Below are 14,064 nucleotides of genomic sequence, written 5' to 3'. Positions count from 1 at the left end.
TGGAAAGCTTAACCCCTTGCTGCTAGCTGCTGGGTATGTAACTGTCAACAAAAAAGACGCTGCCTTATGTCTCTACTATAAAGTTACTAACACTCCATCATATACTTTTACAAAAATTTAATAGCACTGAAGAAAACTTTGTTTCAATTTGTTTGCTTGACGATTAGAATTAAATACCCATTACAGTAGATTTTCACTTATGAACAAAGAACAGTTTTAAAGAAAAATGGCGTAGTTTGAAAGGTACTATTTACCCGCAATGATTTTTAAAAATATAATTATATAAAATTAAATAAAATAATAAAGAATATGGAAATACTACAAATGATATTCATCACTTGTGTTCACTTCTAAAGAACAGGAAAATCCTCCAGAGAAAAAGAACTGACTAAAGACTATGGTGCAAGACCTGAGTATTTTAAGAAATACCTTTATTTTGATTCAGTTAACAAAGGAGCTTTCAATATGATGAGTTCTTCACCTTCCCTTTTATATTAAGGGAATAAATATGGTCATGGTTAAAAGATGGGGGAGAAAGCCTTTAAATATTTGGGGGTGATAATTCAAATAGAAAAGCAGGCTTAGTTTACTTTTCTATATTGGTTGTTTTGTTACTGCTTACGTAACAATTTATAAGGGAAAGTAGCTTTTTAAACTCTAGTAAAAAGTTGTAGAAATTCTTGGCAATTTTTGTTCTTGATTTAGAAAAAAATAAGTTCCTCTTATAGTTCTAAATTAATAATCACAGTTTATTTAATAATCATTTCATATTCTAGACATATAATGCATTTCATCTTAGCAGACTGTATAATATACAAGTAGTATAAAATGGGACGTGTATATATCTTAGCAGGAAATAAAGGTGATGTAATAATCATTATTAATGATTTTCACTGTTAAAAATGAATTTTAAAGAAATACATTTCTGTCAAACATAAGTGGACTTTTTCATAGCCCAAAAATATAATTTAACTCAAATTTTTAACAAGTTATTAAAAGAAAATGTATGCTATAAATTAAAATACATTTTAACCAGTTCCAAATACACTTATTGTTAAATATAAAGATGTTAGCTCTGGTACATAAGAAAATATTTACAACTAATAAAAAGCAGACTATAGAATATACATGTTCTATGTATAAAAATAAGTAAAATATTTTCTAGTCCAGACCAAGGGATCTTTTCTAAGCCAGGTTTTATCCATGCAGCTGTTTTACAATACCATCTCATTAGCATTACTGGGACACATACATGCATGGAAGAAATCTAACAATAATCTTGATTTAAAGCTCATACTGCCTTTTTAGGGCCTGAATATCTTCTGAAGTAAAATGTTTGTTTGGTTTGTCTGAGAGGTCATCAAAGAGCTGTTCAATTTGCTCCTTTTGGCTCTTGCTAATTAGTGTCAACATCATCTGAAAGGAAAAAAATTATATTAGCATAAAATATTCACATTATAAAATAGAAACCCTAAAATAATCAATCTGTATTAATATTTTGCTACTTACCTTAAACCTTTCTGCTTTACTCAGATATAAAAGATGCTGATATACCAATGAGGGATCTTTATCAATAAGGTTATTTTTCAGGGACTGAATGAGGAGGAGGAATATATCCCCTTCAAGTTTGTTACTCAACAACACTGGCAAATCTTTCGGTTCAGTGATGGCTAAGAGGTGTGCACAGGCTTCTTTATCTTTCCTAGTACTGACAGCATTTATAACCTGACCAAATTCATAGGCATTGTTAGGCTTGGCGATCGCTAGTTTTTCAGAGCAGTCTGGTGGCCCATTGCTTGTGTGTCCCTTCACAGATGGATGGCAGTCAGTGGAGACCTCCTCTGACGTCTTTTCAGGCTCTTCATGGCCTTCATTCACCTTCATGGGGAAAAAAATTGCAATGTGACACAAAGAACAGCCACTGCACACATCCCAAATTACATTTATTAAACTGAGAAGGAATTGAAAAAACATAAGCAGACTATGTTTCAGTTAAGTTCTAAGTGAAAAATGTATAATTTGTAATAAATCATAAATCTACTTTTTTTAGGAAGAGAAATTTTAAGGTATAGCATTCATAAAAGTATTCCTTTGTAAAGTTTAAAAATATTTTTAACATTGAAAATATGACAATAAAATTTTATTTTTATAATTTTCCATGAATAAAACTGCCGTATAAAAGAAGACCTGTAACAACTTCATCTTTTTCATCACTTTTATATTTACTTATTTCCTTACATTTAACAGAGAAGTGAACTTACATTTTTTAATTCTCTTAAAACAGTTCTTCCCTCCTTAGAGGGAAAAAACTTCTTAGCCTCTCTCACATTTTAGCCTCTTGCTCTCAGTGGAAATGTAGTATGATAAATGAGATATTAATATTCACAAATACACAGGAATTCATGTGCTGACATCCTTCACTAAAGGCAAAGCAGAAAGCTATAGCCCAAGACATTGAGTTATCTGAAATCACAAAGGTAGGTTTGATGCTGGGGTAGTCCAAGATCTCTGATGAAGCCTCAGAGTGCTAATAGGGTCTGAATCAAACTGGAAAATCTCTATGGGATGTAGCTTGCTGGGCCACTGAAATGAAATCAGTCCTGTCAGGATCTGCATGTCTACCCTGAAGCAAAGCTCAATGGCCACGGGTTCCCAGAGCATCTCCCAGGGCAGACGGGCGGGTGGGGGAAAGAAAAGAAGAACCTCAGTAATTCAGACTTCCAACACTGTCCATAGACTGAAGATAGGAAAATACAATGGCTAATTACCACGGCAAAGGAAAAGTTTGTTGTTATAATCCGTTAAAAATTTATTCATTGATCAGAATAAAAACACAAAATTAAAGTTTTTTTCAGAAATCATAGGAATAGAATAAGACCTTAGAATGTAATATAAGATCCTCAAAAGAGGACTTGCAAAGATAACCAAATCCAAATACCTCTTGAATCTCAATTTTCCTCCTCTCCTTTTCTTTGTTGAATGATGCTGCATTATCCTTAATATTAAGGAATCTGGTTACCTCTTCCAGTTCCATCTGTGCCTCAACAATACTGGAGTCTAATAGGAGAACTTTATTAAGATCGTTTAAACTTTTCTCATAATTCTGAAAGTAGAAAGGCAGAGAAAATCATTTTCATACATAAAAGGAGAAGGGGCACAGATTAGTCCAGGTGGGAGTGAGCATAAACTGAGCAGTGAACAGTGTACGAGTGGGTTCCCATTAGCACCACGATGATTAAGTTGGGCTTTTCAGGTAATACTTGGGCTAAAATATAGTATTATACAACCCATAACACAGCAAACGTCCTCCATAGAAAAAAAAGCACAGAATCTGGAGTTATTAGACTCAAGTTCAATTATGTATCACCACAACCTTCACAGTCCCTACCACATGGTAGGCATTTGTTGCATGCTAACTGAATAAGTGAAATAACGAACGTCCTCCTCATATTAGCACCTACTAGCAGTAAAACTTAAACAAAATCCTACCTAACCTTTCTGAGCTTCAGTCTTTATCTTTAAAATAATAAGAATTCTAGTTTTCATGAGGCTGTACCAAGTAATAAATAAATTAAAATAATATATGCGTGCTTTAAACCTATTAAAGGGCTATAAAAATGTTGTTACCATAATATCTTGTTCCATTAAACCCTTCACAGTCATAAACTGTCAAATAGGCTAGAGTCAACATTTATTTTTCCATAAAGAGTCAGACAATACACTGGAGAGGTCGAGGGGAAAGAAAAGGAAATCTAAGCTTAACAAAACACAGCACAGAATCTGGTAGCAGAAACAGATGTCACAGAATCAGTCTGCTGTGACAGGCCATATTCTACAAGTACAGACTATAAGAATATGTTTTGATTCTTATCAAAACATAGGCCCATGTTTTGATTAAACGAAAATTAATCCTGTGAAGAGGTACCGAATTCCAGGGATGTGTAACCTCTTTGAGTATTCATGACATATCAATAACAGCGTACACTGGAGGCTGAGGCACAGGTGAAGATAAACTAGTGGTTATGTGACATTCCTGGGGGACTAGCTATAATGCCACGTCTCTTCCCCCTCCACCCAGCAACACACCAGAGCAAGAGTTATGGAGTCATGTGCTCAAAGACAACCTTAAATCTGCTCTAATCTATAAAAAGGAAAAGGTAAATTACAAACTATTAGTACGTACTATTAGTACACATTACGTACTATTAGTAACAAATCCCTACATACCACTGTGTCACAACAGCACAGCTGGAACCTGCTACAAAACAACAAATGACATTGTGTTTCCATCCTGTGTGTTCTAGGCAGTGACCACACTGAGAGGTAAGGAAATAGGGCAGCGGGGCAAGTTGAGGGAATAACAACAGCTAACTCCTACCATTCTCAGCATTTTGCAAGTATTATTTTCCTCTCACAATAGCCCCATAAATACAATCTTTTGTTGTCCCCATTTTCAAGATGAGGAGCCTGAGACACAGAGAGAGAATCTTTGGGATGATCAAGGCAGCACTGCCCAGAAGCTGAATGGTGATACAGCTGTGGAGCTCAAGTGAGAAGCCTGAAAAATCAAGATTTGTGAGCAACAGCTTTGGAAATGGAAGTCTAACACAAGAGCTGATACAAATTTTTTAATCCAGTGCAGAAAAGTCTGTGCCTAAAGATCAATCTGCCTAGTTGGAGGAGACCTAAGAAAACAGGAAATGCACTTCAATAAGTGTTAAAACGGGCAGGCCAGTGTGATAAGAGGGCAGGAGAGCAGGGACGGTGGAGACAGCATCAGGCAAAGAGGCGGTGGAGGAGAGGGACCAGTGTGCCCGATCCCACAGAGAGGTCAGGAAGGTGCATTCCCGGGACCGATGGCAACTGACCACTTCCGTGTGCCAAGAACTGGGAGCACAGAGAAAAAACAGCTCTTAGGAAAGCTACATCTTATGAAGGGAAATAATAAACAAGTAAACAGATGAATCAATAAGTATGAACTGTCCTTAATGCAAAGGTTGAGATGGATACTAACGAGGGGGAGGAGTGTCCTTTCAATCCAGTTGTCAGAGAATGCACGGCAGCCACGCAAAGTGAAGGGGAAAAGAGCTTATGGAAAGAGAGAGTGTGACGCTGGCAGAAAGAAGGACAGTAAAAGCTGCTACTGACCTCATTAGGCCTTAAAAAAATAAAAAAAGATGAAGTATAATCACATTGGTTTGTGATATTTACTATTAATAGCTGCACTGACAATGTAATAACAACTTTCTGATATTACTTTTTGATACCGTGCTCTTGGAGCCCCCCGTTAGCTGTAGATCCCATGAGGCAGGCATGTGTCTTACTCACTCCTATGCTCCCAAAGCCCAACACATCAGCAGCACTCAACACATGACACAAACTGTAACTAAAAGTAAAATGTTCAGTTATCTTTTCTTGTAAAGGAAGAACAGCTGTACGTTAAGAAAGCTCTGTATTTTTCAAAGCTGACATACAGAAAAAAAATTTAAAGCCAGCTAGAAAACAAAAGATTCGAGAAAGCAGAGCGTTCAGCTGAGGGCTGAGGCTGGGCACCTGCTCCTGGTGCCACTTCCTCATTCCCGGCCCGCTCGGGGAGCGGACCCAGGCCTGGCTTCCGACACATTTTATAAACGGCTGTAGCCTCTGAAGACCCTGAAATGAAATTCATTTGGCACATAACTCAAACTGCAGGATATGTAAGTCAAACCAGAAAAACAAGCTGCTGGCCTCATAATCTAGTGGGATAGGATTACTCAAAGCTGGGATTACCTTTCTGCATCACAGTACAATTTCTAGAATTCATTCCAAGGAAGTACAAAATTCTGGCCTTTCCTTTGGTATACCTCTGACCTTCAGTACGGTAAACAAGTTCAAAGCGTCAGGCAGCCAGAATGAGGTAAACCTGCTCTAAGAGTTTGGACATATGTAAACTCACAAGTCATGCAGACCCACCGTCATGTACCTAAATCCATTATGCTCAAAAAGAGTTGAGCAAATTTTGAAGAGTCCTCTTAATTGATGGTGCCACACACCATCTAAGAAATCTTTATGTGAGGTTTACAAATGTGTTGCTCATGAAAAAAGGGGAGGGCACTGTAAATACATTGCAGCTGAAGCTTCCAGGTTGGTGAACCCATCCACATGCTGGGAGGGTGGTACACCCCAGTTCCATGGGGACAGAAGATCCTGAGCTTGGGACCCTTCTAGACCTCACCCTATGTGCCTCTTCATCTGGGTATTCATCTGTTATCCTTTATAATAACCCTATAACAAAGGAGAAGGGAGAGAGGGAGGGCAGTCGGTTGCATGGCTCCACTGGCATGGGGGTCATGTCACAGCATCTGTACAGGTGTGGCTCTACTGCAACCTGAGTGGATCTAGGATCTAGAAAAGACAGATCCCTCAGTACAGACTGTATTCATTTAATACGCTACACAAAAACATGACCGTCCTCTCCCAACACAACCTCAGTTTTACAGAATGTATTTTTAGATATATCCCTGTCAGTAATGGGCATGGAATGAAAAGAACTATCTCAAACCCAATAAGGTGAAAACCAAACTATCCCTCACCTCCCTCAAACTTCTCCCTCTTCCTGCATCCCCTCCACGATCACACTGACCACTCAGCCACGAGGGCCAGAAACCTGGGAGGCACCCCCTTTGTTCCTTCTTCCATATATTTTACTGCTCAGTGTGTCCTGTCAACTTTACCTTCAAACAACCTTCAGTTATTCCCTCACCTTGTTATGGGCTGAACTGTGCCCCCTGAAAGTTCGTATGTTGAACTCCTTAATCCACAGGACCTCAAAATGTAACCACATTTGGAAACAGGTTCTTTAAAAAGGTAATCAAGTTAAAATGAGGTTGTTAGGGTGGGTCCTAATCCAATATGACCGGTATCCTTATAAAAAGAGAAAATTTGGACACAGACATGTATAGAGAGAAGACAAATTAAAGACACAGGGAGAAGCCGGCCGGGCACAGCCAAGGATGGACCTGGAACAGCTCCTTCCCTCACAGCCCTCAAAACGAACCAACCTTGCCAACATCTTCATCTCAAACTTCTAGCCTTCAGAGCCATGAGAGAATAAATTTCTGTTGTTTAAGCCACGATCTGTGGTACTTTGTTACGGGAGCCTTAGCAAACTACCACACCTCTCTTCCCTCTGCCATTAACGTCCTTCAGGCATCTATCTGCATGTCACCTTGGTGGCCTCTCACCAATCTCCCTGCTTCATGCTGGGCCCCCTTTGATCCACCTTCTGCAATGTTCCCAAAGCTGATCCATCATGCTGCCCTCTACCACCCTCTGGAGGTTCCCATTGCCTTCAGGATCAAGCCCAGCCTCCGTGGCATGGCCTCCCAGGCCCCTCACAATCTGACCACCTCTCCAGCCTCACACCTACCTGCACCTGGCCTCCAGGTGAGGCAGTCCACAGAAAATGTGCACAAGAATGTCATAGCAGCTTTATCCATAACAGCCCCAAACTGGAAACACCTAAATGTCATTAACTGGTGAATATGTAAAATAAATTGTGGTACATTCATACAACTCGGCAATAAAAAGGAACATTTCCTGATGTTCACACAATATGGATGAATTTCAGGTGCTATGCTGAGCAAAAGAAGCCTATGAGTACATTCTATGATTATGTTAAGTCAAACAGAAGAAAAAACTAATCAATCTATAATGATAAAAATTAGATGAATGGCTGCCTGGGTGAGGGGATGAAAGAAGGAAGATTACGGGCAATGAGCAAAAGGGATGTTTTCAAGAGATGCAAATGTTCTTTATCTTGACTGGGGTAGGTGGGGTGGCTACATGAGAATATACATTATTCAAGTCAATCACCAAATTAACAAAACAATCCCATTTACAATTGCATCAGAAATAAAATACCTAGGAATAAATTTAACCAAGGAGTGAAAGACCTGTACACTGAAAACTGTTAAGACACTGAAGAAGACACAAATAAATAGAAAGATGTTCCATGCTCATGGATGGGAAAAATATTAAAATGTCCATACTACCTAAAGCAATCTACAAATTCAATGCAATCCCTATCAAAATACCAATGGCATTTTTCCACAGGAATAGAACAAAGAATCCTAAAATCCACATAGAACCACAAAACACCCCAAATAGCCAAAGCAATCTTAAAAACATAAAGCTGGAGGCATCACGCTTCCTGATTTCAAACTATATTACAAAGCTACAGTTATCAAAACAGCATAGTATTGGCATAAACACACATGCGTGTGCATCAACAAAAGCGTAATTATACAATACCTTCTTTGAAAATAACAGTGTGGTTTATTTTTAGAGAAGAATGCCATTCTAGTCTCACACTGACCACCAGCCAGCTTAAGGCCCAAATCACCATGAGCTTCCCAATCTCCTCTATGTCTCTACCATCTTCCATTCTGATGCCTTCCTCCCATCCCATAGACAACCCCAATCCTTTGCTGGAGGAATTCAATGGCATTGCTGGCAGCCTTTAATAATTCAGTAAAAAATCCTTCCTGTCCCTGATAGTGGACCTATTGCAACTAACAACAGTCCTCAGGAAATAAATCTTAATTTTTGAGCTGGAAGGAATCTTAGAAATTACATATGTTATAATTAGGGAAAATCTGAGGCCTATTCCAAGGTTTCAGGACTGGTTAGTACAGGACTGGGATTAAATTCCAGAATAATCTTGTTCTTATTCCACGATCTCAAGATTGGCGTTCATGGAAACCACATGATTTGCTCAGAGCTGAAATTTATATATTAAAATAAAGATTTCCTCACCTTGAGTCCTTTATGAGCAAGAGCTCGTCGATAGCACGCTTTCACATTCCTGTTATCTATTTGAAGCGCCAGGTCACAGTCCTGCTTTGCCTCTTCAAACTGGCACAGCTTCAAGTAACAGAGCGCTCTGGTATAATGTAATGGAACTCAGAATTATGAAAGGTAAAGATAACATATCTATAAAATTAGATAGCTAATAAAAATCAGAAAATAGCTCAATAAGTCTATTTCTATACCACAGCTGTTTCTCAATGGAAAACTAAGACTTTACTCCAATTATGGCATTTTCTTGCAGTACTTATAATTATGGCACTGGGGATACAACTAAACAAAATACAGCCCCAGCCTTCAAAAAGGCTGCAAAAAGGTCTAGTGGAAGAGACAGGCAATGAAAACAAACACACACAATAAAATCTGTATAGGACGCTCTGGGAGGACACAGCGGAGAATCTCATCAGATCTGATGGGGCTGAGGAGAGGGGAGAAGCAGTCAAGAAAGACTTCCCGGAAGAAGTGACACTTAAGATGAAGCCCAGAGTACGAAGTGAACATTATCCAATGCAAAGGCCCTGGGCTGAGAGTTAAGATGTAGGGAGGGGAGTGTGGAGGCCAAGGGCACAGTATGTGCAAAGTTCTACAGTGAGAGAGAACATGGTGTTCTTGACGAAGAAAAGTTCCATATGACACAGCAGTGCAGAGATGAGGCTGGGAGAGTAAGCAGGCCAGATCATGAACGGCCTTATAAACCACGGCAAGGAGGCTGAGCTTCATGGAGATCCACTGATGGGTTTTTAAATAGGGGCTGATGTCGCGGAGAATGAGATGAGAGGGAACAAGACTGCATGCAGGCCACCATGAAGTGTGCTGCAGAAACAGAAGGTGGTGGTCGCCCAGAGCAGGGAATGGCAGTGAGGGTGGAGAGAAAGGCTCACAACTGAAGAGAAATGTAGAAAGTAAGAGCTTCTGACAGACTGGGAGAGGGAGGTGTAGGTCAGGGATGATAACCTATCATGAGTGCAGAAACGGGGAGTGCTCAGGTCCGAAGCTCAGAGACAGAGATTTGGGGGCCATTACTAGAAGGTGGTAAATGGAGCTTGAGAGAGGATGAAATGGCCAGAGAGCGGAGAGCGAAAAAGGGATCTACACCTTTAGTGTCCCAAAGATACCAGGGAAAGAAAAGCCTGAAGAAGAGGAGAGCCAGGCAAGTGTAGTCTCCAGGGCAAACTGAGTGGCCTTTAACGCCCAACACCGCAGAGCCGAACAGGAGAAGGGCAGAAAAACACCCGTTGACATTAGTGACAAATTTTTGGCAGAAAGGTTGCCAGTAGAGGAAAACATGTACAAAAACAAAGCAGTGAGAGGTTAAATCGAAAAGAATTCATCTGAAATAGCTAGAAAAACTCATGCTGTGAGTCCCTACTCTTTAGGAACTATATTTCTTCCTTGTCACCCCAGACTCTACCTAAAATTCCCCAAATCACCATATTTTAGATAATTTTACCATAATATGGTAAAGATGACACCTGAGCAGCATTCCAGAAAATCTCTGTCCATTCCTACTGCACAAAGATGCTGGTCCCTTACCTTCAAACTTCCAGAGAAAAGGAAAGGCACTAATTTGAAAGGCAAGTGATTCCTGTTGCTATCATGGAGGACAGTGTTCAGACACAGCCAGCCAGACAGTCAGGAAGGGTTAGGACGGCCTGCAGGAACACGTGACTCTGACCCTGACAGACCTCCCAGCCCACCAAACGTCACGTGCTCCTTCTCTCCAGAACTCTTATGCCCCGACTTCTTTAAAACACACTAACTTAGGACAATTTGCTATATAAATTCTCAGAACTTTGGGAAAAAACTTTGACCATTAATATGTCTATATTTCTTAATAAAAAATATTAACATAATAAATACATAAGGTTACAAAGAACTTGCCTGTTTGTATAAATGGCACATTCCTTATTGTTAATCTTTAAGCATTCACTGTATTTACTAAGGGCATCTTTATAGTTTCTGTCCTTTACACATTGATTTCCTTCTTCTTTAAGGGTTTTAAACATTTTTTCATCTATGAAACCCAAAAAATAAAAAAGGAGGAAGTTTTCATATAAGCAGGTCTACAAAATCTTAAGTACATATGTAAGTAAATCTTCTATTGCAAATTAACTTGATCCCATACCATGCAGAGCTAAAGTCTAAATGGAACAAAACTTTGTGTACAAAGATAAATTGGCTGTAAGTAAAAATGATTATACAATTTTGGCACTTTTATTTTCAAATTAGAAAATAAAATACAAGTAATTCTACCATTTTCTCCATATTGGTATGCCTTCTTTTCTCTGCTGGAGATATAAATATCTAGTGTTTGGTTAAATAACTATTTCATGAAAAATGAACAAACCCATTAAAGCCTGAAGAGTTATTTGTCCAGTACCCAAATTTCCTTGGAAAATCACACCTCCTCCACTCTTTGCTCCTGTGGTTTAAAGCAAATCCCACTCTAGCCCTACCTTTTGGGGTAATCTTTGTTTCATCAATCAGCATGTTATATTCCTTTGGCCACAATAATCTAATAGGTCAGGGGTGGGCCTACAAGAGCCAATGAGCCACAATAAGATTTTTGTGACAGTAAGGTAATTCTTGCTCTTTCGCGTGGAACAGGAGGATGAAAGGAGGAGCTATGTTGCCATCCTGTGAGACAAAGGGAGAGTCTGTCTGGGAATGAGGCCAACATAGCAAAAGAAAGGCCAACATAGAAGGCTAAGGAAGACAGTCTGAGTCCTAAATCCACCCTTCCCTGCAGCTACTCCACCTGTGGACTTTGCCACGATCACAGCCAATAAACCACCTTTTTGCTTAAGCCATTAACAACTAGGTTTTCTGTTATCTTCAATCAGAGTCCCAACTTTTATCAGTACCTACTGTCTTGCAGTGATCATGGCTGACTCCCTGCTCGGGATCCATTACCTCCTTCCTAGGAGTACCAAGCAGCTATCACCCCTCTCCTGTTCAGCCCGTGTATTCAGGGGAAGCTGACCCTACTGATCAGGAACACAGACATAATAAGCCAATCTGAGCATGACATTTCTTCATCAGAGGGACTGGCTCAGAAGTGGGCACATGGCCCATTCAAATAAGAACCAATAGAATTCAAGCCAATAGAACAACAGGATTAAAAAAGCTACAGCTTTGGGATAATATATTCACTCATTCTAAAATTAATGCCACCAAAAGCAATGGTGTCGCTCTCCCATTGGATTGATATGAAGACATGAGGCCTAAACTTCTATGGTTTTATTGTTTCTGACCAGAGCCTAAGCCCTGATGAGTCGTGTATGATTTTAGAGCCTGTCTGGGCCCTTTCAGTTACATGAGACAAAACCGTGCCTTACAATTTAAGTGTTACTCGCAACCTAAGTTTTCTAACACACATAAAGTTATTAACATTTAAAGTTTTAAATCTCTGTAGTAGCTTTATCCTATGAAGTAACTTGACATAAAATAAAAATCCTTAACTTAAAATTTAAAATATACCTTTAAATTCTGTGACCTAAACATCTTGATAGATGTAGTGAATTTATAGTATAAACTGGAATGTAAATGATAATCTTACTTGTCCATCTGTACAAACAGCATGAAATATTAGTTAAGTTTTCATCTTTTATTTCGAATAACAGAATATTTCCACCTAATATTTCATAAGATCTCACACAATGGGGTCAAATGACACTCCCCACAAATCCTGGTATACATCAGCCCTAAAATAAAATACTACAGCGGATTTTTTTCTCCTCAATTTGCTAAAAAACTTTCCTCAAGCTTTTCTTGCCCCCAATGTTTGTAAGCCTTTGGTATCCATTCTCCCTGATAATCAGCACACTATGAACAGAAAAAGCGGCTTATACCTGTGCTTCTGATTTGCTGTCACATATCCACAGTATGGTTAGTACATACACGCACTCTCTTGATAATAAACAGCTACCCTTCACTGAGCAAACACTTTGTGCCAGTCCCCATTAATAATAGACTTGAGAAAATTATAGAGATCTCCGTCATTTTCCTAGGACTGCTAGACCATCCAAAAGCCTTGGCAGATGTTCCCTGTATCTTCTTTCTAGGCAAGGGACAGGATGAGGGTCTAACACTCGCCACTGGGACGTCACGGCTCAGGAATTTCAGAGTGTCTGCAAGATGAAGCTCAACCTGGGAACACACACGGAGTTCCTAAGCAGGAGAAATTGGGCCTGCTTTCAACTGGCTTTAAAACAGAAAGAGTGAAGGCACATTTATTAAACACTCTGCACAAAGCAATGAGGTAGGTACTATGGCAATGCAGATATGTTAACAACCATGATATAAGGTGGAAGGAAGTGCCTGCTACGTAGGTATTTATGTTATATGCTACTTCTTCTTAATAATAATGCTAACTTAACCTCTATGGAGGTTACTATAATCTTACACAATCAGTACGTGCTAAGTATTTTACATGCATATCTCCATTCATTGCTGAGAACAACTCCATGAGATAGTTACTAATATTTCCCCCTTTCACATACAATAGGACACTGGAGGTGGGTAGCAACTTCTTAAGACTCTGTAGCTAGAAAGAGAGAAAACGGAGTCTTAACTTAATCTGACGCCTCAGTTCATGCTCTTATTCTTCTGCTTTACTCTGAAAATATACACACAGCTCAAAATAACCCTCAGAAGAAATGAATGTAGGCTACCTCCACCTCTGATGCCTGGTTGGTGCTGGCTGCAGGAATCTCCCACTTGCTGCTGGAGCATTTCTGCTGCAGGTCGCCAAGGGTGCAATTGTGCAGAAGTGGGCACAGAAGGAATGGGTGACAGCTTCTCCCGCCAGCTTGGTCCATCGAGATCCATTAAAATTCTTGTTATTCTAAAGAGAAAAATGAGTTTTCTCTATTGATCATGCAATTTGCATTTTATATTACCGAAGATCGTATCACAAGTTAAGATTTACCAAAAAACAAAGAGTAAGATTTACAAATGCTGTGCATTTGTGTACTTCCCTGTAGAAAACACACAATCATGAGCTATTTGCTGTCCACATAAATGGTCTTCAAAAGGACTTTTTTAAAAGTTGCCAAAACTATGTAACTTTAGATCTTTTTGTATCAAAAAAATAAATAAGTAAATAAGACATTTCTAATTGGTTTAAATGTTTAACGTATATGCAATAAAATGTTAATTTTTTGAGAAAGTGAAATATAAAACTAAAATTTAGGAGGCTAGAAGAAATGTCCCCAC

At 39.2% G+C, this 14,064-nt stretch overlaps 2 protein-coding genes across 3 annotated transcripts in view; one reads left to right on the top strand and one right to left on the bottom strand.

Moving 5' to 3' along the window:
• RNF19A (ring finger protein 19A, RBR E3 ubiquitin protein ligase) overlaps positions 1 to 5,178 on the top strand; it is an 82,732-nt gene extending 77,554 nt beyond the window's left edge. Inside the window, exon 11 of the mRNA XM_033126741.1 lies at positions 4,459 to 5,178. Within this exon, the coding sequence (XP_032982632.1) occupies positions 4,459 to 4,553 (95 nt within the window). The 3' untranslated portion in view covers positions 4,554 to 5,178. The remainder of the gene's footprint in view (positions 1 to 4,458) is intronic.
• Positions 62 to 14,064, bottom strand: part of SPAG1 (sperm associated antigen 1) — a 58,896-nt gene continuing 44,893 nt past the window's right edge. The window contains exons 14-19 of one of the 2 annotated variants that reach the window (XM_033126737.1): positions 13,536 to 13,693; positions 10,729 to 10,861; positions 8,797 to 8,923; positions 2,939 to 3,103; positions 1,510 to 1,878; positions 62 to 1,416 (exon numbers count right to left, since the gene is read on the bottom strand). In XM_033126737.1, the coding sequence (XP_032982628.1) occupies positions 1,285 to 1,416; positions 1,510 to 1,878; positions 2,939 to 3,103; positions 8,797 to 8,923; positions 10,729 to 10,861; positions 13,536 to 13,693 (1,084 nt within the window). In that variant the 3' untranslated portion in view covers positions 62 to 1,284. Of the gene's footprint in view, positions 1,417 to 1,509; positions 1,879 to 2,938; positions 3,104 to 8,796; positions 8,924 to 10,728; positions 10,862 to 13,520; positions 13,694 to 14,064 lie in introns of both variants that reach the window. The other variant, XM_033126736.1, reaches the window with a different exon arrangement.

Source organism: Rhinolophus ferrumequinum, chromosome 14 (assembly GCF_004115265.2).
Source record: "Rhinolophus ferrumequinum isolate MPI-CBG mRhiFer1 chromosome 14, mRhiFer1_v1.p, whole genome shotgun sequence".
NCBI lineage: Eukaryota > Metazoa > Chordata > Mammalia > Chiroptera > Rhinolophidae > Rhinolophus > Rhinolophus ferrumequinum.
The sequence above is the reverse complement of the archived record's forward strand: the minus strand, read 5'-3'. Positions and strand labels throughout refer to the sequence as shown.